General features: G+C 41.8%; 1 protein-coding gene across 5 annotated transcripts in view; it reads right to left on the bottom strand.

Annotated features, from left to right (window-relative positions):
* LOC131903558 (phospholipid-transporting ATPase FetA) overlaps window positions 1-27,458 on the bottom strand; it is a 106,338-nt gene that overhangs the window by 56,942 nt on the left and 21,938 nt on the right. Inside the window, exons 3-8 of one of the 5 annotated variants that reach the window (XM_059254197.1) lie at window positions 26,592-26,729; window positions 26,096-26,176; window positions 5,443-5,498; window positions 3,142-3,255; window positions 2,060-2,158; window positions 509-570 (exon numbers count right to left, since the gene is read on the bottom strand). In XM_059254197.1, coding sequence (XP_059110180.1) covers window positions 509-570; window positions 2,060-2,158; window positions 3,142-3,255; window positions 5,443-5,498; window positions 26,096-26,141 — 377 coding nt within the window. In that variant the 5' untranslated portion in view covers window positions 26,142-26,176; window positions 26,592-26,729. Of the gene's footprint in view, window positions 1-508; window positions 571-2,059; window positions 2,159-3,141; window positions 3,256-5,442; window positions 5,499-12,751; window positions 12,889-16,297; window positions 16,369-26,095; window positions 26,177-26,591; window positions 26,730-27,458 lie in introns of those variants that run through there. The other 4 variants (XM_059254199.1, XM_059254198.1, XM_059254196.1 and 1 more) reach the window with 4 other exon arrangements.

Here is a 27,458-nt window from a genome sequence, read left to right as displayed (position 1 = left end):
GCAAGCGCTATCGTTGGTCGTCACACTGGACAGAAGGCTACAGTAGACTAGTCAGTGAACCACATCAGAATCCTTCACGTCCTAAAGGCCAAAGTCTAGAGGCTAACCACTCTGACCATAATCACTGGCATATTAATTTCATGCTATAATGTGTCAATTGCTTGGATATATTATTTCATTTTTATTTTCTCAGGCATATTCTAAGACAGAGAATATTATTTCCATTTTATAGGAAAGACGTCCAGAGAGATCTCAGTTAATACGGCAAGTTCTGGGCATGCTAGAGCACATCTACAGGCAAATTCTTAGAACATTTTCCTAGCATACATGAGGTCTTAGATTTGATCCCCAGCACCCCAAAAAGAAAGATTTCAATTAAACAGAAACAGATTCTTTTAAAGTTTAACATGAGGCTCTTTTCACTGTCCTGAATTACCTTTTTAAAGTACCGACCGCATCAAATTTTAGGACTGTTCCTACCTAAACTGGCTTTCCTAAGAGAACATACCTGCCATTCACCAGCACCAAAACAGAGCGGTTGTTGACTTGCTTGTCACTTTGGTGTCTTTTCTAAAATCACACAGAAAATGTTCAGGAAATAGACACGTGGAAGACTGCATGTACAATTTAAAAGTTTAAAATAGTGCCCACTACGGTTCTTGTTTGTGATCCCCCTCTTCCATATCCCAAAGCCCCCCCCCCCCCCATTAAAACCGGGCTAAGAAGGAGGTATAAAGAGAGCTCAGGGGAAAGAAAGAGACACAACCTTTGTGAGACATTATATATATATGTATATATATGTATATATATATATATGTATTTAGATAGATAGATAGATAGATAGATAGATAGATAGATAGATAGATAGATAGATATACAGCCTAGGAGCGTGAAGACAAATGACTCCACCCAGAGCTAAGAGGACAGGGTGCAGGCCATACAGCACTAGGGAGTTCTTTCTGTACAAAGATCCCGGGACACACAGAAGCATTTCAGCAGATGTGCAGAGTAAAGGGCCGATATTCAGAGGCAACAAGAGAACACATACAGCACATGCCCAGTGACAGGATTCACAAGAACCACCCCTTCAAGTGGGGTTCTTCCAGGACTGGGAAGGGGCGGGGAAGGCAGAATACTCAGTTTTCCATGCTTCAAGGTTCTCCCAACATTTAATCTAAAGAGACCGAGTTCTGAACCAGAAATGGCTGGGTTGCCTTATGTTGGCGAGTTGAGTTTTCAGTTCTCACTATAAGGAGACGGTACCAGGGAATGTATGCTGTTCTGAGTTAAAATGGGTTTATACAGCTCAGTTTGTTTATCTGGGTTGTGACTGAAATTTAAGCCACTGCATGTGCTAAGCCTATATTTTACAGAGTTAAAAAGAGTAGGAAATGTCATACTCTTCAACTCTGGTCCATAACGTGTCTTGACAAAATCAGGCCTCTTTGAAGACACTGCAGGGCTGGCTTCCCAAACCCCACCTGCAGGTTTCAGATCCAGGCTGACCCCTTCCAATTAGCACTGGCTGTGACAGGCCAGTTTCTCTTTCCAAGGCCAAGAAAGGAGTGGGTCTCTGATGGCATCACAGGGCTCCTAGCTGTGCATGCCACACAGAAGTAGCATTTGGAAAGGGAAATATAAAGAACGCTGGAGAGAAGGGGAATGTGGAGGGAGAGAAGCAAGAAGGAACAGAAAAAGGAAGGAACGGGGATAGAGGGGAAGGGGGAAGGGGTGTGAAGTGGGAGGAGGGCCAGATAAAGAAAGGTACCAGCAAAGCCAGACAAAGTTAAGGGGTCAGGGCTGGGTTACTGAGAAGAGAGGGAAGGAAGTCTGGAGGAAGGGCTAACAGTGGTGGAGCAGAAAAAAAGCCCCTTTCTGGCCAAGCAGGGACCAAGCAGAGTCATGGGCTTGTGGACATGATATAACCTCCGGGATAGATAAGGGAACAAGTATGAGAAACATCTATTTATTATTTCTTGGCACAAGGTAGCTCTGGAAGTCTTCTTGCCCACAGCCCAATTACTAGGTATAGTGTGGGAAGCCCCGGAAGCTACTTCACCACATCATCGATGGCATCTTTCACGCCTGTTATGGATAGCACCACGATCAGGGGTATCACAGTTGTGTACCATGCCAGGGAAGAGATCTGAGGAATCAACTTTGAGAAGGAAATAGAGAGATCTTAGGTCAGGAATCCTAAAGAATAACACACTTCCCCAAATTTCTTGCCCTCACCATCATTTTTACCTCTCTGGGTTTATTATTATAAACCAAAAGTTTATAGTTACTCTTCACTTGTTATAACCTCCCTGCATTGCTAAATTAAACATTTCCCAAAAGATGAAGAAAAGGCTGTAAGTTGCCACTTACATGTTGTGAATGTCTCTACCTTAGTACTAATAGGAAAGAGTCATTTCTTCTCCAATAATGAAAGGTATTGGAAGGTAGAGTGTTTACAGTTACATGGCAAGGATAGAGAGATGGCTCCATGGTCAAAAGCACTGGATGCTCTTCCAGAGGATTCAAGTTCAATTCCCAGCACCAACCATCTTTAATTCCAATTCTAGGGGTTCTGATGGCCTCTTCTGTATGTACCAGGCATGCATATGGTACATAAACGTGCATGTAGGCACACATACATAAAACTAAAATGATTTGAAAACAGTGGGCATGGGAAGACCATGTATTCTCCCACATTTTCAGTACAAGGGAGGGTGAGACAGTCTGTCCCCTTCTCTCAATATGAGGCTACCCTACATAGATCCCTCCCCCTGTGCTGGCTCTCTTATATTCTATACCATTCTCTTCCCTTGGTATGTGTCAACTCCTATCACAGAGGAATAGGACTGTAGTTAGAGCTGGGGTGAAGAATCTGTTCTCTTATGGTCAAGCTGAACTGTGGCTATACAGTCACAATGAAGGAGCTCCCGCTCTATGGGACTCCTTCCTTTTGTCTCCTTCATACAGAGGCTTGCTTCACACGGATAACCCTGCCTTCTGCTGTGCTAGGGAACTGTCAAAGGCCCCAGCCATCCATCTGTCAATGTCAAATAAGAGTGTATCTTCCAGTCTAGGTACTGATCACATGACCTGACCCCAGAGAAGATAAGAAAACACTGAAAATGCCTTAGGAGGCCATACCTGTAAGAACAGCAAAATAAGGAAATAAGCATTTGCAAGTCTCTGGAACTGTTCAAACAGGTTCATGGGCAGGAAGTTAAACAAATTATATTTTGAGGTCTTGATGGTATTGTCCTATAGGTAAAATACAAAAACAATAATAACAAAAAGCAAACACAAGTGGAAGAACCAGGAAGCTAGCTCAAAACTGGTTGGTCTGTTTGTTCCCTCAATACTCAGGATATAATTATTGAACGTAGCTATATATTAAACCTGTGGCAGGAACTATGAATACAGAGGTGAATGAGACAGGGTCACAGTTATGAAGAAAGAGAACTAACATCTGTATAACTGTATTGAAATTCATATCCATCATATAAGGTGAATGTTACCACATTCATTTTATAGATGAATGAACTAAAGATCAGAGACATTAAACAACTGTATAATGCTTCAAGGTGAGTAAGGGGCACAGCAATAATCACATTTAGGTCTGTATGATATCCAAAGCTAGTTTTCCTGTATCTCACTGCTTTGTGTTCTGTACAGAGAAAGGGAAAGTCTGCTCCCACTGCCACACTGTACCATGGTTACTACCCAGAACCTCTAACTCAGAAGTCATAAATTAATATCCTGCAGGAACCACCAATACATATGGTTATGTAGTCTTGATATACTGAGAGTTATATGTACGCATGACTTTGTGTGTGTGTGTGTGTGTGTGTGTGTGTGTGTGTGTGTGTGTGTCTATGTAGGAAACAACATGTAAGATACTCTTTGAAGTGGTGTTACATGCCTGTAATTCTAGCACTTGGGGGGTCTGAGAGAGACGGATTTTCAGTTCAAGGCTGGCCTTCTTTCTTTGCCAAACCAAGGAAGGCAAAGCACCGTTTGTGACTGAGGCTGGAGATGACCCAAAGGGTCGTTTAAAGCTAGATATGAAGAGGAAATCCTAAATAACTGAAAAGAGAAAAAGTAGAAAGCTATTATGAAATTAGGACTCTGAAAAATATTAAGATCCAGATAGTGTAAAAATATAGAAAAAAGAATATATGCTCATATTTCCTTATGGACACTCATATTTCCTTTTGTTTTTCTTTTTGGTTTTTAGAGACAGGGTTTCTCTGTGTAGTTTTGGTGCCTGTCCTGGAACTCACTCTGTAGACCAGGCTGGCCTTGAACTCACAGAGATCCACCTGGCTCTGCCTTCAGAGCACTGGGATTAAAGGCGTGCACCACCACCGTCCGGCCCATATTTCCTTTCTGTATGAAGGCACCAATGAGTGTATGAGAAACTAACCCACAAGGGAGCAGATGTGAACAAAGACGGGAGCTGAAACACGATTTTATAAAATGTTTGCTATGTTATGAATTACTTCATAAACAAATAAGTGAAAAATGAAAAATCAAACAGGAAATCGGGCAAATCATTAATAGGTAGTTTTAAAAAATACAAAAGGCTAATTAACAAAAAAGATGATTAATTTCACTAAAAAATTGGAAAGTATGGGTAAGAAATGTCGTTTTTCATCTAAGAGCTGGCAGAGATGGAAGGAACTGATAGTAAGTAGCTTAACCCAGGCCTAGAAACTGCAAGGCCGAAGCCCCAGGGTGTGCTAGAAAGCTAGCCAATCGGAAGCCAGCTTGGGCTACCGAGAGACCCCTACCTCAGAAAAAAACCAAAAATCAAAATTGGTTTGGCAGAAATAAGAAATGAGAGGCTTCCTATGGTGGGTGAACATGTAAATGGATATAATCTTTTCAGAAGGCAAGCTGGAAAAATGTGTCACAGGTTTTTCGTTTTTTAAATGTGTGTCCCTTTAGGCCTAGGCAATTCACTTCCAGAAAGCTCGTAATATTTACACACAGACGTGCCCACTGATACACTAATGAAGTTCACCTAGCACCATTTACCATAGGAAAATACTGGAGACACTGTAAATGTTCACCCACAGAGGCCGGCTACGTGAGCTAAGGTTCATCAGTAAAATGGGAAACAGCACTGCTATTGAGCAAACGGAGCCGATGTACATGTGCTGACGTCTAAGCGACACAGGAGAACCGTGGGAGTATTTGTATGAAAACCAGAAGACTTCTTTTCTGGGCGTTACACAGAATACAGAATCCGAGACATACTCTCCCGAGGGAAGGATTGGGTTAATTTTGCCTTCTGGGCTTTCGTTGCACCTTGTATTACAGGGGGGCTCAAGTTGGTATTTAGGCTGTCGTTTATGCATCAATAACAAAGTCTTCCTTCCCCTCAAAAGGAGAATGTTCAGAACACCAACCACTTCTGAAATAGTCATTGGCAGGCAGACTTACCGGATAGTCAAAAAGAGAGTTGAATTCTCTATTGTTGGCCTGCAGAATTCTTTCTTCTGAAAGGAGAAGGAGAGAAATGATGAGACACATGTCCCTCTAGGTTAGCCTGAGATGTTGCTGGCTAGTGAAGGCTTCACTAGCTCCTCACACCTTCTGGCTGGGGATATCTGTTTTAAGACAACTTTTGGGTGCTGGGAATGCAGCTCGGTTAATAGAGTGTTTGCCTAACAGGCAAGAACCTCTATGTTTGGGCCCCATTTCTGCATCAACCAGGGATGGTGTAAGCCTGAATTCTAGCAGTTGAGAAATAGAGGCCAAAGGATCAGAATTCTATTCAAGGTCATCTTCACCTACATGTTGAGTTCAAAACTACCCTGGGTTACATGAGACCCTGTTTCAAAACAAAAAAGTAAACAAAAAATTAAAAATGGGACGTAATTAACAGGCAGTGGTGAGGTGGTAGTGCATGCTGATAATCTTAGCTGAGGCAGGAGGATATTGGGTTGGAGGCAAGCCTGAGTTACATACCAAGGCCCTGATTCAAGACACACCTCTCCCCAAAAGAGCCAGGGCTAGAGCTCAGTTATTTGCCTCGTATGCATGAGGCACTGGATTCAGTCCCTAGCGTCACATAACACTGGGTATGTGGCACACACGCAGGAAGTGGAGATGGGGGATTGGAAGTTCACAGTCATGCTCGGCTACATGTTGAATCTGAGGCCAACCTGGGCTACATGAAATCCTAACTCCAAAAAAAAAAAAAAAAGATAGCAAGAAAAGTAGCTTTCTAGAGACAACCAAACATGCACCTCTAGAGGGATCCATACATTAATACTTCAAAAGTGCTGCTGAGACTATGTTCGGCAAACATTACTGCTCATGGTAGGAATCTGGTCAGTTCCACACCTTGTCTTAGGGTGACTGAGGCTTTTCACCTATAGTAGCTCTAAGACTATAATGTGTTGGGGTCTGGGTTTTTACCTATGGCTCTTGGCTCCTAACTCCCTCCCTGAGACAGGCCACAGTCTTAGCATTTCTCCTTTCTAATATGGGTCATGAAACTCTAACCATCTCCTACCTTTTGATCTTATTGTGTACCATAAAGAAATTCCCTGACTCTCTTATCTGGTGGTAAGTAATAAGACCTTCTTTATTCTGGAGTGGTCCTTCCCCAGATACTGGAGGCAGGAATCCTGCACAGAGAGGCTGAGAAGTCTAGACAGGCCTTGGGTTCTCCATCCAGTTGATTAGTAATCATGCACATGTAGTAAGTTTCCATAATATCCTATGGAACTGGACTCAGAGCTTGTGGAAGGTGTAGAGGCCAGAAGAGAGGTGAACAAGGGCTCATCCATTGGTTAGGAAGGTGGTAAACCTCAACTCCTCGGGCTGGTGCTCTTGTTCTCATGGTCCTTCTAGATCTTTATCTTTATATCTATATATCTATCTATATCTATCTATCTATCTATCTATCTATCTATCTATCTATCTATCTATCTATCTATCTAAAGCCAGGCAGTGGTGAGGTGGTGCATGTGTGTATACACACACACACACACACACACACACACACACACACACACACACACATATGTATATATGTCTTCATTTGGCTTTATTTGTATACTCTAAAATATTCTTTATATTAAGCATTAAATGTAAGCATGATGTTTCCATGAGTTGTGATGTTCTAAGTAATCAAATCTGTGTGTGTATTGGGGGTGGTGCTCATTAAAAAAAAACAAACAAACAAACAAAAACAATTTGTAAATTATCAGAAGTCCCAGAGGCCTGGACTCATGGTTGCCTTTAAGTGGGGACAGCCGAGCTGAGCCTTCAGTTGTGGGGCCCATTACTAAGAACTAAGTGCAGTTGCAGACTCTGAGCTGGTGTCTGCTGCTCTGCGATGGCCTCCCTGCTGCTGAGGTGAAAGCCCCATATCATTTAGCATCACAGAAATCTTCTGTGTTGACTGTGTTATGAGAGAAGAAGAAAAACAGAAGTTCTTTCCAACACAATTGTCCAGTCAGTTTAAATGAATGATCGCCACTGAGCCTCCATTGTTCAGAAGCTAGAACGCTCCAGCGGGGGTGGGGTGGGGGGTGGGGATTATGGGGGTGGGGAAGCTGAGTCAGACAGAGTCCCAGCTTTAAAGGACTTTGTGTAAGAGTGAGTCTGCTAACTGCAGCACCTGGCAAAACCGTCATATGAAAACTGGATGTGTTACAAACTATAATAAATGGTGAATCTGTTAAGATGAGTACACACACACACACACACACACACACACACACACACACACACAGAGCTGTCCCTCTGTATTTGTGGGGTTTGGTTTCAGGTCTCCATGGATACCGAATTCATGAAAATCTTAGAGAACGTAACATAGTGTTTTCATGTAGTCCATGTAACCCTCCTTCAAATTTCACATCTTCTCTAAACTAAACATAATACTCAAATGAATTTAAATGCCATTTAAATACCCATTAAACTATAGTATTTAAGGAATCATGACAAAAAAAATTCCATAAATATTTAGTACAGATGCAATTTTTGTTTCAAATATTTTCAGTCATGGTTGAACCTATGGATTTGGAACCCATGTGTGTAAAGGGTATGTATAGCTATTGCTATCTACCCACTAGAGACTTATGTCCTACGGAAGCATTCCTTCAGTCTTTAATTCTTCCTTGACTCAACAGCATTTGAATTTTTGGCAGGGGTAAGGAGGCCCTCTTTATGTCTTAGTGTTGTCAGATGAAGCAAGTATCCTCCCTGGCCATCTTCAGACTCCTAATCCTAGTGAGAAAAACAAATATCCAAGTGCAGAGATACACGTAAGCATATAGGGTTTGGGGGTGTAGAGAATAGATGAAGTAGGATGCACAAGTATTACTGGAGGGAAAATGTCTGCAATTATCTGTCTATCCATCCATCATCTATCTATCTATCTATCTATCTATCTATCTATCTATCTATCTATCTATCTATCTATCTATACTGTGTGTATATGTGTGTAGAGGAAACTTTTTCTAGACCTTGTAATCAAGATAATAATACATCTTTATATTATTTAAGACTATGCATTCAATCTGCTGTCCTACTGTGTATTCAGCTTACGTTTAACCTCCTTTAGGAGAACAATGTAACAAACCTTGGATTTCCAATGCATTCAGCTTTTCAATGTAATGTATAACTTTAAACTATATATTTTCCATGACCTTAACCCAGAAGTAAGTGTGTGTGTGTGTGTGTGTGTGTGTGTGTGTGTGTGTGTGTATGTGTGTGTGATCTTACCAAAGATGCCCAAACAAGGCTGGGTGTATAGCCAGCTATACAGATTATAGTTTGTTCTAGGGGAGTCACGTATTTATTACATTCATTTTGTGATGACCATAATTATTGATTCCTAGGAGTATTACAAGCTGAATAAAGATGGAGAAGCTGTAGACTCAGAGGAAGAGGGCTGAAATGATGTTTTCTCATACCTTGTTTTGACTGGCTAGTGGCTTATTTGCAAGAGCTTCTGCTAACCACTGTAGTCTAGGTTTTCCAAGGTGGTAGAACATGTATGACCCAGATAATGCAGTCACATTCAGGGTTCAGAGCTCCTTCAGTCATGGCCTGAGTTCTTCATGTTAGAACCTTCTTGTGGGTTCTAACAGCTACCTGACTGAGGTAGAACACAGGCAGTACTGCTAAGATTATCTACTCACTGCACAGGCTATGTCCATAGTTTATTTGGTAGTGGTGTCTAAAATCCATCTTTCCCATTATACTTGTCATTTATTCATCCAACCATATCCCATCTACCAGCATAGCCATTTATTTTTATCATTTTACATTTGATGAAGTTTTAATATTTTTGCTGAATTTCATATTTCTTATTAGATTTTATTTTACTCTTTTTTAACTTAGCAAAAGTTTGACAGGCTTTCTCAAGTACTCCTTTGGGGCCACGTGCATGCCTATAATCCCAACACTTGGCAGGTTGAGGCAAGGAGAACATAAGTTTGAGACCAGTCTGGGAGACCTATCCCAAACCCTCTCTCCTCCAAAAAGCAAATAAAGATTAATTCAAACTCCTCTAGAACTTGTAAATAATATAAGAAAAAACTAAAAGAACTAAGTGTTCCCTATTGTTAATTCAAAGATTACTCCCATTTGGTTATTCCTACATGAAACAAGAATGACAGGATGTGGTCTATGCATGGGAGATTAGAATTAGAAAAGACTGGAAATCAGCTTAGGTAAGAAGAGTCTAGAAAATGTTCTAATGAAGAAGTTCTGCTGTACAAATAAAAGGGACAAACATAAAACTCAGGGCTGAAATCAATAAATTAGAAACAAAAACAATACAAAGAATCAATGAAACAAAGAATTGGTTTTATGAGAAAATCAGTAAGATTAACAAACCTTTATCCAAATTAACTAAAAGGCAGAGAGAGAATATCAAATAAGAAAATTAGAATGAACAGGTGGACATAACAACCAACACTGACAAAATCCAGAGAATTATAAAGGCACACTTTAAAAATCTGTACTCCACCACATCGGAAAATATAAAAGAAATGGATAATTTTCTTGATACATATCACTTACCAAAGTTAAATCAAGATCAGATAAGCAATTTAAACAGACCTATAAGCCTTAGTGAAATAGAAGTAGTCATTAAAAGATGTGGAACAAGAATGACTGGACTGCTACTCACATCACCAGGCAGGCTACCTGAAAAACAGGACCCCAAGAAAGACACAGGGATCGCCCAATGACAGAGAAATGGAATGAGATCTACATGAACAGCCTGGACATGAGTGGGGGTAGTGAAGGGCGAGGGTCGAGGGAAAGAGAGCTTGGGTGAGTGGGAGATCCCAGCTGGATCAACAACAGAGAGGGAGAACAGGGAATAGGAGACCATGGTAAATGAAGACCACATGAGAATAGGAAGAAACAAAGTGCTAGAGAGGCCCACAGAAATCCACAAAGATACCCCCACAACAGACTGCTGGCAATAGTCGAGAGACAGTCCGAACTGACCTACTCTAGTGATGGGATGGCCAAACACCCTAATTGTCGTGCTAGAAACCTCATCCAACTACTGAGGGATCTAGATGCAGAGATCCATGACTAGGCCCCAGGTGGATCTCTGGGAGTCCAATTAACGAGAATGAGGAGGGTTTATATGAGCGAGAATTGTTGAGACCAAGGTCGGATAAAGCACAGAGACAAATAGCCAAACAAACGGAAACACATGAAATATGAACCAATGGCTGAGGGGTCACCAACTGGATCAGGCCCTCTGAGTGGGTGAGACAGTTGATTGGCCTGATCTGTTTGGGAGGCATCCAGGCAGTGGCACCGGGTCCTGTGCTCACTGCATGAGTCGGCTGTTTGAAACCTGGGGCCTATGCAGGGTCCCTTGGCTCGGCCTGGGAGGAGGGGACTGGACCTACCTGGACTGAGTCCACCAGGTTGATCTCTGTCTGTGGGGAAGGCTTTGCCCTGGAGGAGATTGGAATGGGGGGCGGGCTGGGGGGAAGGTGAGGGAGGGGAGGGGGGAGAACAAGGGAATCTGTGGCTGATATGTAGAACTGAATTGTATTGCAAAATAAAAATTTAAAAAAAAAAAAAGTTTCCCAACTGAGTAAGCACAAGGAGCAAGCCAGTAAGCAGCACTCCTCCAAGGTCTTTGCTTCACTTTCTTTGGGTTCACGCTTCTGCTCCTGCCTTGAATTCCCTGTATGATGAACTATGACCCAGACTTGTCAGCCAAATAAACTCTTCCTCCCAAGCTGGTTTTCATGAGTGTTTTATCCCAGCAGCCGAGACCAAACCAAGACATGAACATTGACATAAGTAATGAAGCATCTGTTGTCTAATGGGAGGGAGGTGATCTAAAACAGTTATAGCAAGGGGAAGTGAGATGGCAAAGAGAAGAATAATGGTCATTTGTGAATTAAATTACCTCTGGACAGCTGAGGTTCTGTCTCAGCAAGTACTCCAGGTGGCATCCAAAGAAAGTGAAGCAAAGACCTTGGAGGAGCGCTGCTTACTGGCTTGCTCCTTGTGTTTACTCAGCTTGTGTTCTTCTACATTGCAGGACTGGAGGCTCAGGTGTATCACCACGCAAAATGGGCTGTGCCTTCCCGTACCAATCATTCATCAAGAAAGCAAGTGCCCCAAAAACATGCCTATAGCTCAATCTAAGAGAGGAATTTCCCAATTGAGAATTCCTTGTTGTGGGATGGTCTGTATGTCAAATGCTCTGATTGGTCAATAAATAAAACACTGATTGGCCAGTGGCCAGGCAGGAAGTATAGGCAGGACTAACAGAGAGGAGAACTGAGAGAACAGGAAGGTGGGAGGAAACACGCCGCCATGACAAGCAGCATGTGAAGACTCTGGTAAGCCACGAGCCATGTGGCAAGGTATAGATTTATAGAAATGGATTAATTTAAGATATAAGAACTAGATAGCTAGAAGCCTGAGCCATTAGGCCAAACAGTTTAAATAATATAAGTGTCTGTGTGTTTATTTTATAAGTGGGCTGTTGGACTGCCGGGGTTTGGTGGGATCTGGAGAAAAAACTCTCCAGCTACATTTCCTCTTTCCAGCTTGTGTCAGGCGGACAAAAAAACTAATGAATACAGTTTGAATCAAAAGAAAACCCAGCCTAGTAAACAGTTCTCTCTTTCTCACAGTTTCCTGATCCTCCCATGCAAAATGCAACCCCTGTTCTTATTCCTGAAGCCATTAATATATTGTACCTATAGTTTCATTATTTCCCTGTCACACTGACTCTTAACACCTATAAGAATCATATTCCCTTTGTTATTAGCATACTAGTCTGCAAAGGATTTCACAGTTTTCTAGTAGCGTCTAAATGAATCTTTGCACTGTTTTGCCTGCTTTCCCATAATGCATCACTTTCCCTTTACACATCAAGTTGAAAGCTCTGGTTCTGGTCTTAGACAAATTTAAGATTCCAATTCTACCTCCAACTAGCTGTATAATTTCATACTGTGTATCTCTGGGTATGTTGCCTTATGAGTGTAATAAAAAACTAAGAAAATCTAAAAAAAAAAAATTCCCAACTGAAAAAGCCTAGGGTCAAATAGGCTTAGTGCAGAATTCTACTAAACTTTCAAAGAAGAGTTGAGTCAATCAATATTCCTCAAATTATTCCACAAAATAGAAACAGAAGTAACATTGCCCAATTCATTTTTATGACGCCATAGTTACCCTGATACCCAAACCACATAGAACCCAACAGAGAGAATTGCAGACCAAAATTCCCTCATGAACATACATGCAAAAATGCTTACAAACTGAATCCAAGAACACATCAAAAAGATCATCCACCATGATCAAGTAGGCTTCATCCCAGAGATGCAGGGATGGTCCAACATAGGTAAATCGATAAATGTAATCCACCATATAAACAAACTGAAAGACAAAAACCATATAATTGTCTCATTAGATATAGAAAACATCTTTGGCAAAATCCAATACCCCTTCATAATAAAAGTCCTGGAGAGATTAGGGATACTAGGGACATACCTCAACATAATAAAGGCAGTTTACAGCAAACCCAGAGACTACTTAAAAACAATGGAGAGAAACTCAAAGCAATGCCACTAAAATCAGGAATAAGACAAGACTGTTCACTCTCTCCATAACTATTCAATATAGTACTTGAGTCTTAGCTAGAGCAATAAGACAACTAAAAGTTAAGATCGAGGGGATAAAAATTGGAAAGGAGAAGCCAAAGTATCTTTATTTGCAGATGATATGGTAATATAAATAAGTGACCCTAAAATTTTCACTGGGAAACTCCTACAGTTGATAAACACTATCAGCAAAGCAGATGGATACAAAATTAATTCATAAAACAAATATTCAAATGACAAATGGACTGAGAAAGAAATCAGGGAAGCAACACCTTTCACAACAGCCTCAAATAATACAAAATATTTTGGGTGTAACTGTAACCAAGCAAGTGAAAGACTTGTAAGATAAAAACTTCAAGTCATTGAAGAAAGAAATTGAAGAGGATATCAGAAGATGGAAAGACCTCTCATGCTCATGGATTGGTGGGATTAATATAGTAAAAATGGCCATCCTACCAAAAGCACTCTACAGATTCAAAGAAATCCCCATCAAAATCCAACACAAGTCTTCACAGATCTTGAAAGGACAATTTTCAGCTTCATATGGAAACACAAAAAAAAAACCAGGATAGCTAAAACAATCTTAAATAATAATAATAATAACAATAGACTGTTGGAAGTATCACCATCTCTGGCCTCAAATTGTATTACAGAGCTATAACAATAAAAACAGTATGGTATTGGCACAAAAAACCAGACACATTGATCATGGAATCGAATTGAAAACCCAGACATAAATCTACACACCTATGAACACCTAATTTTTGATAAAAGACAGCACCTTCAACAAATGTCAAACTGGATGGCTGCATGTAGAAGAATCCAAATAGATTCATACTTATCACCCTTATACATATTTGTGCAGTTATGCTACACAAAACTCAACTCCAAATGGATCAAAGACCTCAACATAAAACCAGATACACTGAACCTGAAAGAAGAGAAAGTGGGGGATAGTCTTGAACGCACGGCCACAGGAAAAGACTTTTAGAAAAGAACATGGATACTATAGGCACTAAGATCAATTAATAAGTGGGACCTCATGAAACTGAGAAGCTTTGCAATGGCAAAGGGTACCATCATTTGGACAGAATGGGAAAATACTTTTACCAACTACACATATGACAGAGAGCTAATATCAGAATTTTATATAAAAAACCTCAAAAATTAGATATCAAGAAAACAATAACCTAATTTAAAAATGGAGTACAGATCTAAACAGTGAATTCTCAAAAGAGAAAACTCAAATGGCTAAGAAGCATTTGAAGAGATGTTCAACAACCTTAGCCACTATGGCAATAGACCTTGCCTTGGAGGTGGTGGGATTGGGGTGGGTTGAGGGGGAAGGCTGAGGGGCGGGAGGAAGGAGGACAGGGGAATCTGTGGTTGATATGTAAAATGAATAGAAAATCTCTTAATAAAAAAATTATTAAAAAAAACAAAACTACTTTGAGATTTCATCTTACACCCATCAAAATGGCTAAGATCAATAATATAAGTGACAGCCCATGCTGGTGAGGATACGGAGTAAAGGAACCCATTCATTGCTGGTGAAAGTGCAAACTTGTACTGCCACTATGGAAATCAGTGTGGTGGTTCCTCGGGAATATGAAAATTGATATACCCCAAGATCTAGCTATACCACTCGAGCATATACCCTACATGCTTCATCCTACCACAGAGACACTTGCTCAGTCATGTTCATTGTGACTTTATTCATAATAGCCAGAAATTAGAAACAACCTAGATGTCCCTCAGCAGAAGAATTACTCAGCCATTAAAATGACATTATAAAATTTGCAGGTAAATAGATGGAACTAGGAAAAAGCATCCCAAGTGAGGTATCACAGACTCAGAAAGCGAATTGTGATATGTATTTGCTAATGTGTGAATATTAGCTGTTAAGTCAATGACAATTAAACTATAATCCCTAGAACCACAGAGATTACGGATAAAGTAAGGGGCTAGGGGGACAGATAGATCTCATTAGGAAAGGGAAATAGAATAGATGGTTATGGATGAATTGGGGAAGGGCTGGAATCAGAGGACCAAATGGGGAGGAAAAGGAGAGAGGAAGATGAAGTAAGGGGAGAGAGACCTAAAATTAAGGTTCATTTGAAGAGCAGTATGGAAACCTAATATAGTAGAAACATTCTAATACACACACACACACACACACACACACACACACACACACACACACATATATATGAAAGTGATCTAAATGAAGTTGCCAAATAAGGGGGAGACAGAGTCCCAACTGGTCATCACTTGCCACCAAATGAAGTTTCCAGTACCAAGACTGGGTTATAGCTAATTGAGTTGTTGGCCAAAGGGGTCCCAAAGGACTCCCCCAAACAACCCAGGATGTTGCAAAGACTATAGGTTCCTCTTCACAAACTTACGGCAAGCCCCCCATTGCTGAAGACAACATCAACACAACTCATTGAACATGGAGAAGTCAAGCAGGTGCCTGCCTAGAGCCTTCATTCCTGTGTTCTAGAGTCTTTGGTACAGGAAGACACTCTGCCTTCTACCAAACTGTGTTTGAATGTAATTGGCCCCCATAAGCTCATAGGGAGTAGCACTATTAGAAGGTGTGGCTTTGTTGGAGTAGGTGTGGCCTTGTTGGAGGAAGTGTGCCACTGTGGGGATGGACTTTGATGTCTTATATATGCTCAAGATATCACCCAGTGAGACATACCACTTCTTGATGCCTGCAAGATGTAGGACTCTCAGCTCCTTCTCCAGCACCATGTCTGCCTGTGTGCCATCATGCTCCCTGCCATGACAACAATGGACTGAACCTCTGAACTAAAAGCCGGCACCTTAACTAAATATTTTCCTTTATAAGAGTTGCTGTGGTCATGGTGTCTCTTCACAGCAATAGAAACCGTAACTAAGACACAAATATAAACACTAAGCCTGCCATAAACCCTCCGATCTACAATGGGTCTTGTCTACAAAATATGCTAGGACAATGGTGGCACAAAGCCTGTGATAGTCACCAATCAATATCTGACTTGACTTAAGGCCCACTCCAATCTATACCTGACACTGCTTGGGTGACCAGGAATCAGAGACTAGACCACCCAGGAGCCTAAGGTAAAACCAAATATTGCTGGTCTAAAACAAACAAACAAACAGCAATAAAGTGACTCCTCATGACATTCTGCTGTACTCACAGCTGGGTGCCTTGTTCAGCCATCATCAGAGAAGCTTCTTCCTGAAGCAGATGGGAACAAATACAGAGACCTGCAGCCAGACATTATGTAGAGAGTGAGAGACTGTTGAACATTCAGCCCTAAAGGAAATGTCTCCATCAAATCCCTCCCCTCAAGGCTATGGGAACCCATGGAAGAGGAAGCAGAAAGAATGTGAGTGCTGGAGGGGATGGAGACACCAGGAAAACAGGGCCCTCTGAATCAACAAGATCAAAGCTCACATGAACTCCGAGACTGAGGCAGCAAGCACAGGGCCGGCATGGGCCTGCATATAATATTACTGTTTCCAGTTTAGTGTGTTTTTTTTTTAATGGGATTCCTGAGTGTGTGAATGAGTGGGGCTCTGATTCTTGGGCCTTCTCTTGGGTTCCTTTCCTTCTGTTTGTCTTGTACAACTCTGTGATAGTTTTTGTTTTACCTTATTACATTTTATTTTTATGTATTTTATTATTATCCCTTAGAAGCCTGTTCATTTTCTTTTTCTTTCTTCCTCTTTTTTCTTTTAATTTTATAATTAATTTAATTTTACATATCAGCCACGGATTTTCCTGTCCTCCCCCCCATCCCTAATCCACCCCCCCATTCCCACCTCCTCCAAGGCAAGGATTTCCCCTGGGGATTCAGCTCAGCCTGGTAGATTCAGGTTTTTGTTTTTGTTGGTTTTTTTTTTTTTTTTTTTTGGTTTTTTGTTTTTCAAGACAGGGTTTCTCTGTGTAGCTTTGGAGCCTGTCGTGAAACTCACTCTGTAGCCGAGGTTGGCCTTGAACTCACAGAGATCCTCCTGCCTCTGCTTCCCAAGTGCTGAGATTAAAGGCGTGCACCACCACTGCCCAGCTGTTTGTTTTCTAATAAAAGACAGAAAGGGAGCAGATGTGGATGGGAGGAGAGGAGGGGAGGAACTTGGAGGAGTAGAGAGAGGGGGAATTGTAATCAGGATATATTATGTGAGAAAAACAATCTATTTTCAATACAAGGGGAAAAGAACTAATAAATAATTAAAACTTAAAAACAGAAACAAACACGGGGGTTTCTTAAACTTGGGGAAAGGGACAAACATCTAGCTCTGGTGTGTGGTGAATGTGGAAAATATTTTCCATTGCAGCTGAAGGCTGGATTTGCAGCCTATCCAGCGATGACATGGCTTCACAAGATCTGTGCTAAAAGCTGGCCTGTGCTAGTGAAATCATCGGACTAGAAGGCCACGTGGTGTTCCAGTAGCACTGAAAACTTTAAAACACAGCAGGCTTCCAAAGTAGTTAAGAATATGGACAAATGGATCAGGCTGCTAGGGTTCAAATCCCAATCCTCCACTCACCAGCTGTGGAGCCTTGAAGAAGTCATTTAACCTCTTTGAGACTCATTTTCTTCCTCTGTAAAATGGAAATGGTAGGAATACCTACTCATAAAGTTACTGTGAGGTTGATGAGCTAGGGCATGTAATGCACTTGAAAATAGCTCTCAGCTCATAAAATATGCTCAGAAAACAGCAGCAATTGCAGCTGGAGCTTTGACTGGGCTGTGAGTGACTTAGGACAAGTCACTTTCCATCTCGGGGCTTCGGCTCCTTCTCATGTAAGATGAGACAGCCCAGCCTGGTGAGAGGCCACTGCAGGACAGAGAATTCAAGATTGGCCTGGGATACACAGGGAGGCTCCCTCAAAAAAAACAAAACCCGAAACCACACAAAAAGTGGGGTAGCTAGCACAGGGACAAATAGCCAAACTAGCGAAACACATGAACTCTGAACCAATAGCTGAGGAGCCCCCATGGTACTGGACCAGGCCCTCTGGATAAGTGAGACAGTTGATTAGCTTGAACTGTTTAGGAGGCCCCCAGGCAGTGGGATTGGGACCTGTCCTTGGTACATGAGCTGGCTTTCTGGAACCTAGGGCCTGTGATGAGACATTTTGCTCAGCCTTGATGTAGGGAGGAGGGAACTGGACCTGCCTCAACTGAATCTACCAGGCTCTGGTGACTCCCCAGAGAAGACTTTGCCTTGGAGGAGGTGGGAATAGGGGGTGGATTTGGAGGGAAGGCTGGGGAGTGGGAGGAGGGAGGACAGGAGAATCTGTGACTGATATGTAAAATTAAATTAATTATTGGAGCCTAGCCTTTAACAGCTGAGTGGTGGTGGCGCACGCCTTTAATCCCTGCACTCTGGAGGCAGAGCCAGGCGGATCTCTGTGAGTTCGAGGCCAGCCTGGTCTCTAAAGTGAGTTCCAGGAAAGGCGCAAAGCTACACAGAGAAACCCTGTCTTGAAAAACAAAAAACAAAAAACAAAAAACAAAAAACAAAACAAAACAAAAAGAAATTAAATTAATTATAAAATAAAAATACTTATTAAAAAAAAGTGGGGTAGCTAAAACCTACCTTACATGCTAATGTGAAGGTTAAATGTGAGGGTGTGTCTAAGGCCTGTTTCCAGACTGATCAAAGTACACATTAAATACTATGTTTCTTCACGATTTTATGATAAAGGGTATTTCATGAATACTGATATAGTTGTCCATACCTAGAGCAGATTTTATTTGTTTTTAAAATTATATATGTGTGTGTGTGTGTGTGTGTGTGTGTGTGTGTGTGTGTGTATGCAGGGGTATGGGGGCTGTGGATGTGTGAGTGCAGGTGCCCACAGAATCAAGAAGAGGGTGTCAGATTCCTACAGCTGGAGTTACAGGCAGTTGTGAACCACCTAACAGGGGTGATGGGAACAGAACTCGGGTCCTCTACAAGAATGACATACAGCCTTAACCACTGAGATATTTCTCCACTCTCTAAAGCAGGTTAAAAAATTGGGGGCTATAGAGATTGCTCAGTGGTTAGGAGCTCTTGCTGCTCCTGCAGAGGACCTGAGTTCAGTTCTAAGCACCCATATGGCTGCTTACAGCTGTTAGCAACTCTAGTTCCAGGGGATCCAGCGCCTTCCTCTGGCCTTTATGGGCTCCAGGTGTGCACATGGAGCACAGACATGCACATACATGGCAAACACTCATACCCATAAAAATAGAAATAAATCTTAAAACCTCTCTGTGTGCACTGTGTCTGTGCACATGCCTGTGTTCTTATGTATGAGTGTGGATGCACACCTGTCAGCACCTGCCTGTGCACCAACCTCCCACTTCATTTGAGAAGGACCTTTTGTTAACTGCCCCCCCCATCAGACTGGTTGGCCTCAAGCTTCAGGAGTTTCTTGTCTCTGCCTCCTCCAGATATGATAGGAGAGCTCCGAACTCAGGTCCTCGTATACTTGAACAGCTAGCTTGTCACCTACTGAGCCATCTCCTGAGCCCCTAAAGTAGGTTCTGAATCCTCAGTGATCTACGGTGGCTGGGCTAGCCCTGTCTAGTGAGAGGAATCCTCACTCACTCTGCAGGAAAGTAGAGGCAATAATAGAAGTCTCTGTTTAAGGATATACTCGGTTTGCACTCAAACGACAAGGATGAAAAAGTCCAGTTTTTATACAATACTGATGTAATCCAATCTCAAATTTTAGGGTTAAAGATACAGAAGATTAGAAATTAATCCAGACAAGGTGGTTCTAGTCTCATATCTGTTGCTGTGATAAAACCAAAAGCAGCTCAGAGGAGGAAAGTGTTTATTTGGCTCCTGTTCCCAGCCATGGCCATCACTGAGGGAGGTCAGGGTAAGAACTCAAGCGGAAACAGAAGTGCTTGCCTTTCCACACAGCATTACCCTGACTACAGAACTCGCTCACAGCAAAGGGAGTGAGCAGGAGCCGTGAGGGGTGGTGCTTGCTGGCCCGCTCACGCTCATGGACCCAGCTAGCTTCCTTATACCGCCAGGGCCACAGTGGGCTGGGCCCTCTCATACCGGTTAACACCCAGTCCCTCACAAGCGTGCCCACAGGCCAATCTACCTGGACAACGCTTCAGTTAAGATTACAGCCAACTCATTGGCTCGGCCTGGGAGGAGGGGACTGGACCTGCCTGGACTGAGTCTACCAGGTTGATCTCAGTCCGCGGGGGAGGCTTTGCCATGGAGGAAGTGGGAATGAGGGGTGGGCTGGGGGGAAGGTGAGGGGGGCCGGAGGGGGGAGAACAAGGGAATCCGTGGCTGATATGTAGAACTGAATTGTATTGCAAAATAAAAATAAAACAAAAACAAAAACAAAACAAAACAAAAAAAGATTACCTTCTCAGATGATACTAGGCTGGTCAAACAGAGAGTAGAAGTCTGACAAGGATAAAGGTGGGATCTAATATTGAAAAATGGGTTTGGAGAGATGGAGCTTGAAAAAGATGGTATGCTGGAAAGTGAGTAATGAAGAGGAAGAATGATCCAGAAGAGAGGAAAATGTGGTGGTTGGCTGGTTAGGCATCTGGCTCAGGAAATTATGAGTGAATATTTGCTTGCTCAAAATGGGAAATGAATACAAACGATATTTTCTAGGTAAAAATGAAGTGATGGTCAAGAGTACAAGTCTCTGGCTAGATTAATAGAATCTTCCTCTCCTTCTAGCTCTCTACATTCAGCCCAGGTACTAGGAAGGGAAACTGAGGAAGGGCTTCTAGATGCAGTGCTACATAAGTAGGGAGAGGTGATTTCAACCGTTACTTACACAGTCCCTGTAACGGAAATGTCCTTTTCTCTCCTGTCTAAATAAAAGCTGCTAGGAAGGGTATCTACTTGTATAAGGAATACTGGAATTTCTTCGATTTCAAATAATTCTGATTTATGGTAGTCAATCACAATATAAAAACAGGATCGTTAGGAGCTGATTTAGTTAGTAGCTATGTGACTTACAGTCTTGGGCACACGAGAACATTTATAATCTCTTCAAACTGTGAGACATATGGAGTACAGCCACCAGATGGTGCTCTACATATTTAATAATGGCAGGTAGCCAAGTGGCACAGCAGAGTCATTGAAGAAAGACCCGAATCTATGGCTCTAAAGAAGATGCAGTACATGAATTTGCTCTTTCATGACAATTTCATTCCATTACACAGCAGTTGTGTGTCCAGTGGGCTACAGCCACTTACCTATCAGTCCGAAAACAGCCTTTCTTCACTAAACAGGTCCTTAAAATAAAGATAATAAGATCCAGAGTCTCACTGTGTAGCTCATGCTGGCCTCAAACATGAGATCCTCCTGCCTCGGCCTTTCAAGTGCTTTCCTGGTGCTGTGCCTCCATGGCCAGCCGAAATCCACTTTTCTTTTAGGTTGCATATATACCAATAATATCATGTAGTATTTAATTTTCTTTGCATGGTTTATTTCAGTTACATAATGTTCTTCAGGATCATACATGTTGTCATAAATGACAAGATTTCCTTTTTTTAAAACAGTTGAACAGTATTCTGGTTACTAAGTCTGAGGCAGCAATGGGGGAAGTTTTGGGAAGTGCCAGTTAAAGGGTACAAATTTTCAGATATGAGGAATAAGTTCAAGAGAGCCATTGCTCAAATATGATGGCTGTAGTTGATAATACATTGCATCCTTAAAAAATGTTGAGAGTAGATTTTTAGTGCTCTCACAAAACAAACAAACAAACAAACAAACAAACAAACAAACAAACATGACTATGCACGGTAATGCAGGTTAATTAGCATGACTTACTTATTCCAAAGTGCACATATGTATTTTAGAGTAACGTGTACACATTAAATGTGCACAATTTCATACTCCTCCTTTAAAATATGAAGAATATAGTATTTGTTGCTATTTATTTTTTTGTTTTTGTTTTAATTAGTTTTATTTTTTTTAGGCAGGGTGTCACTAGTCCAGACTGGCCTGCAACAGGCCATCCCCCTGCTCCAGCACCATTGGGGATGGAACTGCAGTCCTGAACCACCGTGCTTGGGCACTTCCTTTTTTCTTTTCTTTAAATCTTAGCATCCCGCTGCTTAGTTCAGCTCGAATGCCCTTGATTTAATGAAGATTTGTCTAATGAACAAACACACACATGAAAATATGCTTACAAACATGTTCTGTCAAACTGAGGTCAGATTTCTGTGCAGACTCTGAAGCGGAGGGTGATGACCTTCTCCCTGTGGGAGGATTTACATGGCCACAGAGCAGCTGGGCTGAGAAGACCCTCAGCTAATGCTGGAGCTTTGCTGACCTTGGGTAGCTAAAATCAGTAAGCAGGTGGATGTCCTGGCCTGGCTGAAGAGGGTGTGTAGCTCTGCCCAGAAGAGCCTGCAGAGGAAGCTCACTGAAGTCTTTAGTAGTTTGCAGTGCCATCCCTGAGCTCTCACAGTCCTCCTGGGCCTCTGTTCCCACATCCTCAGAGCTTCACTGGTTCTTCTCTGTGGGCTCAGTGAAAGCCAGTGTAGACCCGTTAAAGGACTCGGTCCTGCTGGGAGCGTGGTGGAGCAAGAGGCCCTAGGCTCAATTCCCAGAACAACAAGTAAAAATTAAAAATAAAAAGATAAGAAAATCAAAATGTCGTAAGAGAAAAAAATCCTGTTTTATTAAGCATAGTCCCATAGAAACCTGGTTTAGAGTCCAGCATGGTGGCACACCTGCTCTCCCAACGCTTTGGAGGCTGAGGCAGGAAGCTTGGGAATTGAAGCCAGCCCCGGCAATATAATGAAAGTCTGTCTCAAAAACAAATCAATAAACAAACACAAACAAATCAACTGGTCTGGTGAGCGTAATTCAGGACTTGCTAGAAACAGAGGCCTACCCTCAAGTGCTGTGTCTCTCCCCTCTCCTCTCTGAGGCAGAAGTGGACAGACATTATTCATAGTGACTCCCACAGAAGACAAGAGGGACACTTAGCTCAGCGTCCCCGCTTCATTTGGAACGTAGGACCAGTGACATCTCATCAATGTGGTAAAGATAAAATCAGTCCCACTAGACTAAACTGCTGGACATCATTTTCATGGCTGTCCAGCCACAAAAATCTTCCCTGGAAATTTCTAATAAAGGCCATCCTTAGAAACAAAATACCTAGATTATGCCAACAAAGTGATTTCACTGTTAACAGAGTTAAAACTTAATCCCTTCTGTGTAGGGCTATCAGATTTACCAATTAAAAAACAGAGATTACAAATAATCCTACAACCTACATGGGTACATTTAACACTAAAAGTTCTGCATTGTTTATCTGAAACTCAAACTTACTTAGGAACCTTTTCCAGCTACTGAGGTCAAGAAATTCCTAAGTCACTGTAGTTATCTGAAAGGATTTCCCCTCTTTCTTTGCGTTTTAATAGAACTCTCTGCTTTTTACCTAAGCACAACTGTGATGGAAGCTGCCTTCCCTCATCAAGGAGACCTCTCCATGACTTCCTAGAAAAATATTCCAAGACACCAGAACTCACATCTTTTTAAATCCCAAAGAAAAAGAAACAGTAATATGAGGAAAAGCAGAATCAAGTCTCAAAGAAACAATTACTTTAGTATGATCAGACCTATTTCTAAGAGGACTGATAAAGAAACAAAATTCCAGACATGAGCTCTAGCAACTTCAGAAGACTGGTAACACTATTACAGCACAAAATGCACAACTCAGTAGCTTTAATGTTCTCACAGAGCTGTGTAACCTAAATGTCCATTCTGTGTGTATATGTTTGTTTAAATGTCCATTCTGTGTGTGTGTGTGTGTGTGTGTGTGTATGTGTTGTGTTTATTTAAATGTCCATTCTGTGTGTTTGTTTAAATGTCCATTCTGTGTGTGTGTGTGTTGTGTGTTGTGTTTATTTAAATGTCCATTCTGTGTGTGTGTGTGTTTTTTAAATGTCCATTCTGTGTGTGTTTGTTTAAATGTCCATTCTGTGTGTGTGTGTGTGTGTGCTGTGTTTATTTAAATGTCCATTCTGTGTGTGTGTGTGTTTTTTAAATGTCCATTCTGTGTGTGTTTGTTTAAATGTCCATTCTGTGTGTGTGTGTGTGTGTGTGTGTGTGTGCTGTGTTTATTTAAATGTCCATTCTGTGTGTGTGTGTTTATTTAAATGTCTATTCTGTGTGTATGTGTTTATTTAAATGTCCATTCTGTGTGTGTGTGTGTTGTTTTTATTTAAATGTCCATTCTGTGTGTGTGTGTGTTGTTTTTATTTAAATGTCCATTCTGTGTGTGTGTGTTTATTTAAATGTCCATTCTGTGTGTGTGTGTTTGTTTGAATGTCCATTCTGTGTGTGTGTGTGTGTGTGTGTGTGTGTGTGTGTGTGTTTAAATGCGCTACTGGATTGGATTCTAATTCTAAGGCTCTGTTTAACTCTTTTAAAAATTTCATTTTGTGTGTATAGGTGCCTGCCTACATGTATGTCTGTGCACCATGTGCACACCCGGTGCCCCTGGAGGTCAGAGACAGTCCTGGATCCCCTGGGACTGGAGTTACAGGTGGCTGTGAGGTGCTCTGTGGATGCTGGGAATCAAACCCAGGTCCTCCGAAGAGCAGCAGATGCTCTTACCCTCTGAGGCGTCTCCAGCCCTCTGATGAACTTTGTCCACATGCCATACTATCATGTCTTCCTCCTTCCACATAGCTTCCTTTCTCTCCCCTTTCTCTTCCTTTCTTATTTTATGTCCCTTTCAACTTATTTCCTTGTTTTTGTTTTTTAAAAAATTACTCAAAGTAACATGAAATACATCTTCCACTGTAGAAGGTTCTAAAACAATATTAGATGGAAAAGATGTAAATTTCCTTCCTGTGCCCTCCACTCCTCCTCACTAAAAACAACTGTGACCTGTGAAGATCTATGACAGCTGAAATTATGTAGTCACATAAACATCTGTATACAAATATGTAGCATAACAGTTATTCATGATGGCCAAAAAAGTACAAGTTATAAAATGCCTCTAAACTGACCAACAGATAAACTGTGGTGCAGCTCTACAGTGGAGTATCACCTGACCACAGAAGCAGTAAAGACAGTCAACTGGGAGAAGCCAGTGACAAGAGCACCCACACTACGGCCCCATTTGTCCCTGTGTCTGTGACACTGCACACTAAACCCACGGCCGTGCACGTCCTTGGCAAATGCTTTTTCCCTGAGGACAGAGAACGAAGAGATTTGTGCAAAAGGAAAGGGCAAACAGCAGAGCTGGGATTTAGGCTGGAGAGAAGGTACAGTGTGGCCTTCAATCAGCAAATCATGTCATTCGCAAAAGGAGTCCTAACTCTTGGAGGACATTCTGCCTTGCTTTTTCAAATTTTTCAAAATTCAAAATCTCATGTCAGAAGTTTTTATTTTACTTTTGACAAGTCAGGCAGCTCCATTCTGAAAGACAGCTGCCGTGCCCCCACCTGTGCCCATCACCACCCTGCTCTACACCAGGACTCCATGATGAGACACTGGAGCCCTCCCTAGCACCAGCCAGATCCATTTGTTTTGTTCACAGAAAGACTGCTGAGGGTATTAATTGGCTCAGCATTTTTTTTTACACTGTCCTTCTCTTTTTAGCAAAAAGCAGTTATAAACATGGGAAGAGGGAAAGAAATTCAAGCTTTCCTGGTGAATTTCCAAATACCGGGACATTATAAAAATGAAAACTTTCAACTACTTAAATTAGAATTCTCAAATAGCAAAACTGGGGACCATGTGCTTAGAAGCATGATGTATTTTCTTCTGCAAAATGTATTTCCTTTCTTGGTCATTTTCTTAGTGGGCTGCTATTCTGGTTGGTAAGCTGGCTGAGTCTGTCATATACATTCATGTGCATGCACACACGTGAAAGCACACATGCACACACACACACACACACACACACACACATACACACACACACTTTTCTGAGGCAGCAGTAAGGATGTACAGACCTAATTCCGTTTTCTGAGTTCACCTACCGAGTTCATTTTGTCCATCTTCATTCTCCTTCTCAGACAAAGACATTGCAGAACAGCACCAACTACAACTCCATGGGCTCTCTGCAAGGAAAATGAAGAGGCTGGAATGAGGATTTTCCATGCTGACACTATCTCATCCTGACACATGTTTAAGAAACTTGGAACTCCATTTCTGACCCCCCCCCAAAAAAAATCTACCTCTTACACATATGACTAGGTTTTAGACCTCACTGCATTTACCTTTATTATAAAGACAGTTTCAGAGCTCGGGTGAGTTCTAGGCCAGCCTGGGCAGCTTAGTAAAACCTCATGAACTGAAGAATGGTGTTCACCTTTAATCCAGCACTCAGGAAGCAGAGCTTCCTCTGAGCTGGAGGCCGGCCTGGTCTCACACAAGTTCCAGGACAACCAGAGCTACATAAACAGACAGTGGCAGGCTCAGCACAGTGGACAGTGGACCTTGGGCAGGGACCAATTGGTCAGACTTTTACCTTACCTTCAGGTACAGTTACAGGACAAAGAATGAAGACTGTAAAGTGTCTTGTTTTACAGGCCGAAGGAGAACTACATTTTCCTGAGCACTGGTTGCCCTGGGAGGAACATCCTGAAGTTCAAGCCTCCAACGTGCTTCAGCCTGGACAACGCACAGCATGTAGCAAAGCTGGATGGCATTCTAACAGGTAAGCTTGGTAGAACCCCTATCTAGATAGCATGTATCACGCCCTGGGTTTGATCCTCAACACCACAAATATATAAGACCAGTAGCTAGAGCCTCCCAGCATGCACCAGGAAGCCTGTAACAAACCAAGCCAAAGTATCTCCTACATCAGAAAGCTCAAAAGCATGGTTTTATAACCATTACCTACACGCACTGACAAGCATCAGTGTGGAATGCAGGACTGGACATGAGAATAACCTGTCTTTGAGCCAGGGGATGGGCAGGGTGGCAACCATCTGGGACCCCAGCACTTGGTAGGTGGAACAGGGGAGGTCACATTTAATATATTCCTCTCACTTCTGGCAAACAAACCTATAGATGACTACAATCTGTCAGAAAAAAATCATCAGAAACTACGGGGTGATATTTTAGCACAGTTCTGGCTTACATCCTGGGTTAGTTTTCTAATCTCTAGAGCAGAGGTTAACATGTGGATTTTTATCCAGTGGAGATACAAGTATTTTATCCTGAGGTGAAAGATAACTCCAAAGGCTGTGGCATACTGTTCTTTAGCACATTACTCATTTTATATTTAGTTCAGAAATCTTAATTTTTTTTGAGCTAGTATCTTGTTATGTAGCCCAGGCTGGCCTTGAACTTTCTTGCCTCTGTCTTTTTAACATTTCTTTACTGAATAGTTTATAA

The sequence above is a fragment of the Peromyscus eremicus genome, chromosome 2, assembly GCF_949786415.1.
Source record: "Peromyscus eremicus chromosome 2, PerEre_H2_v1, whole genome shotgun sequence".
Taxonomy (NCBI): Eukaryota; Metazoa; Chordata; class Mammalia; order Rodentia; family Cricetidae; genus Peromyscus; species Peromyscus eremicus.
Note: the sequence above shows the minus strand (reverse complement) of the source record. Positions and strands in the feature narration are given on the sequence as shown.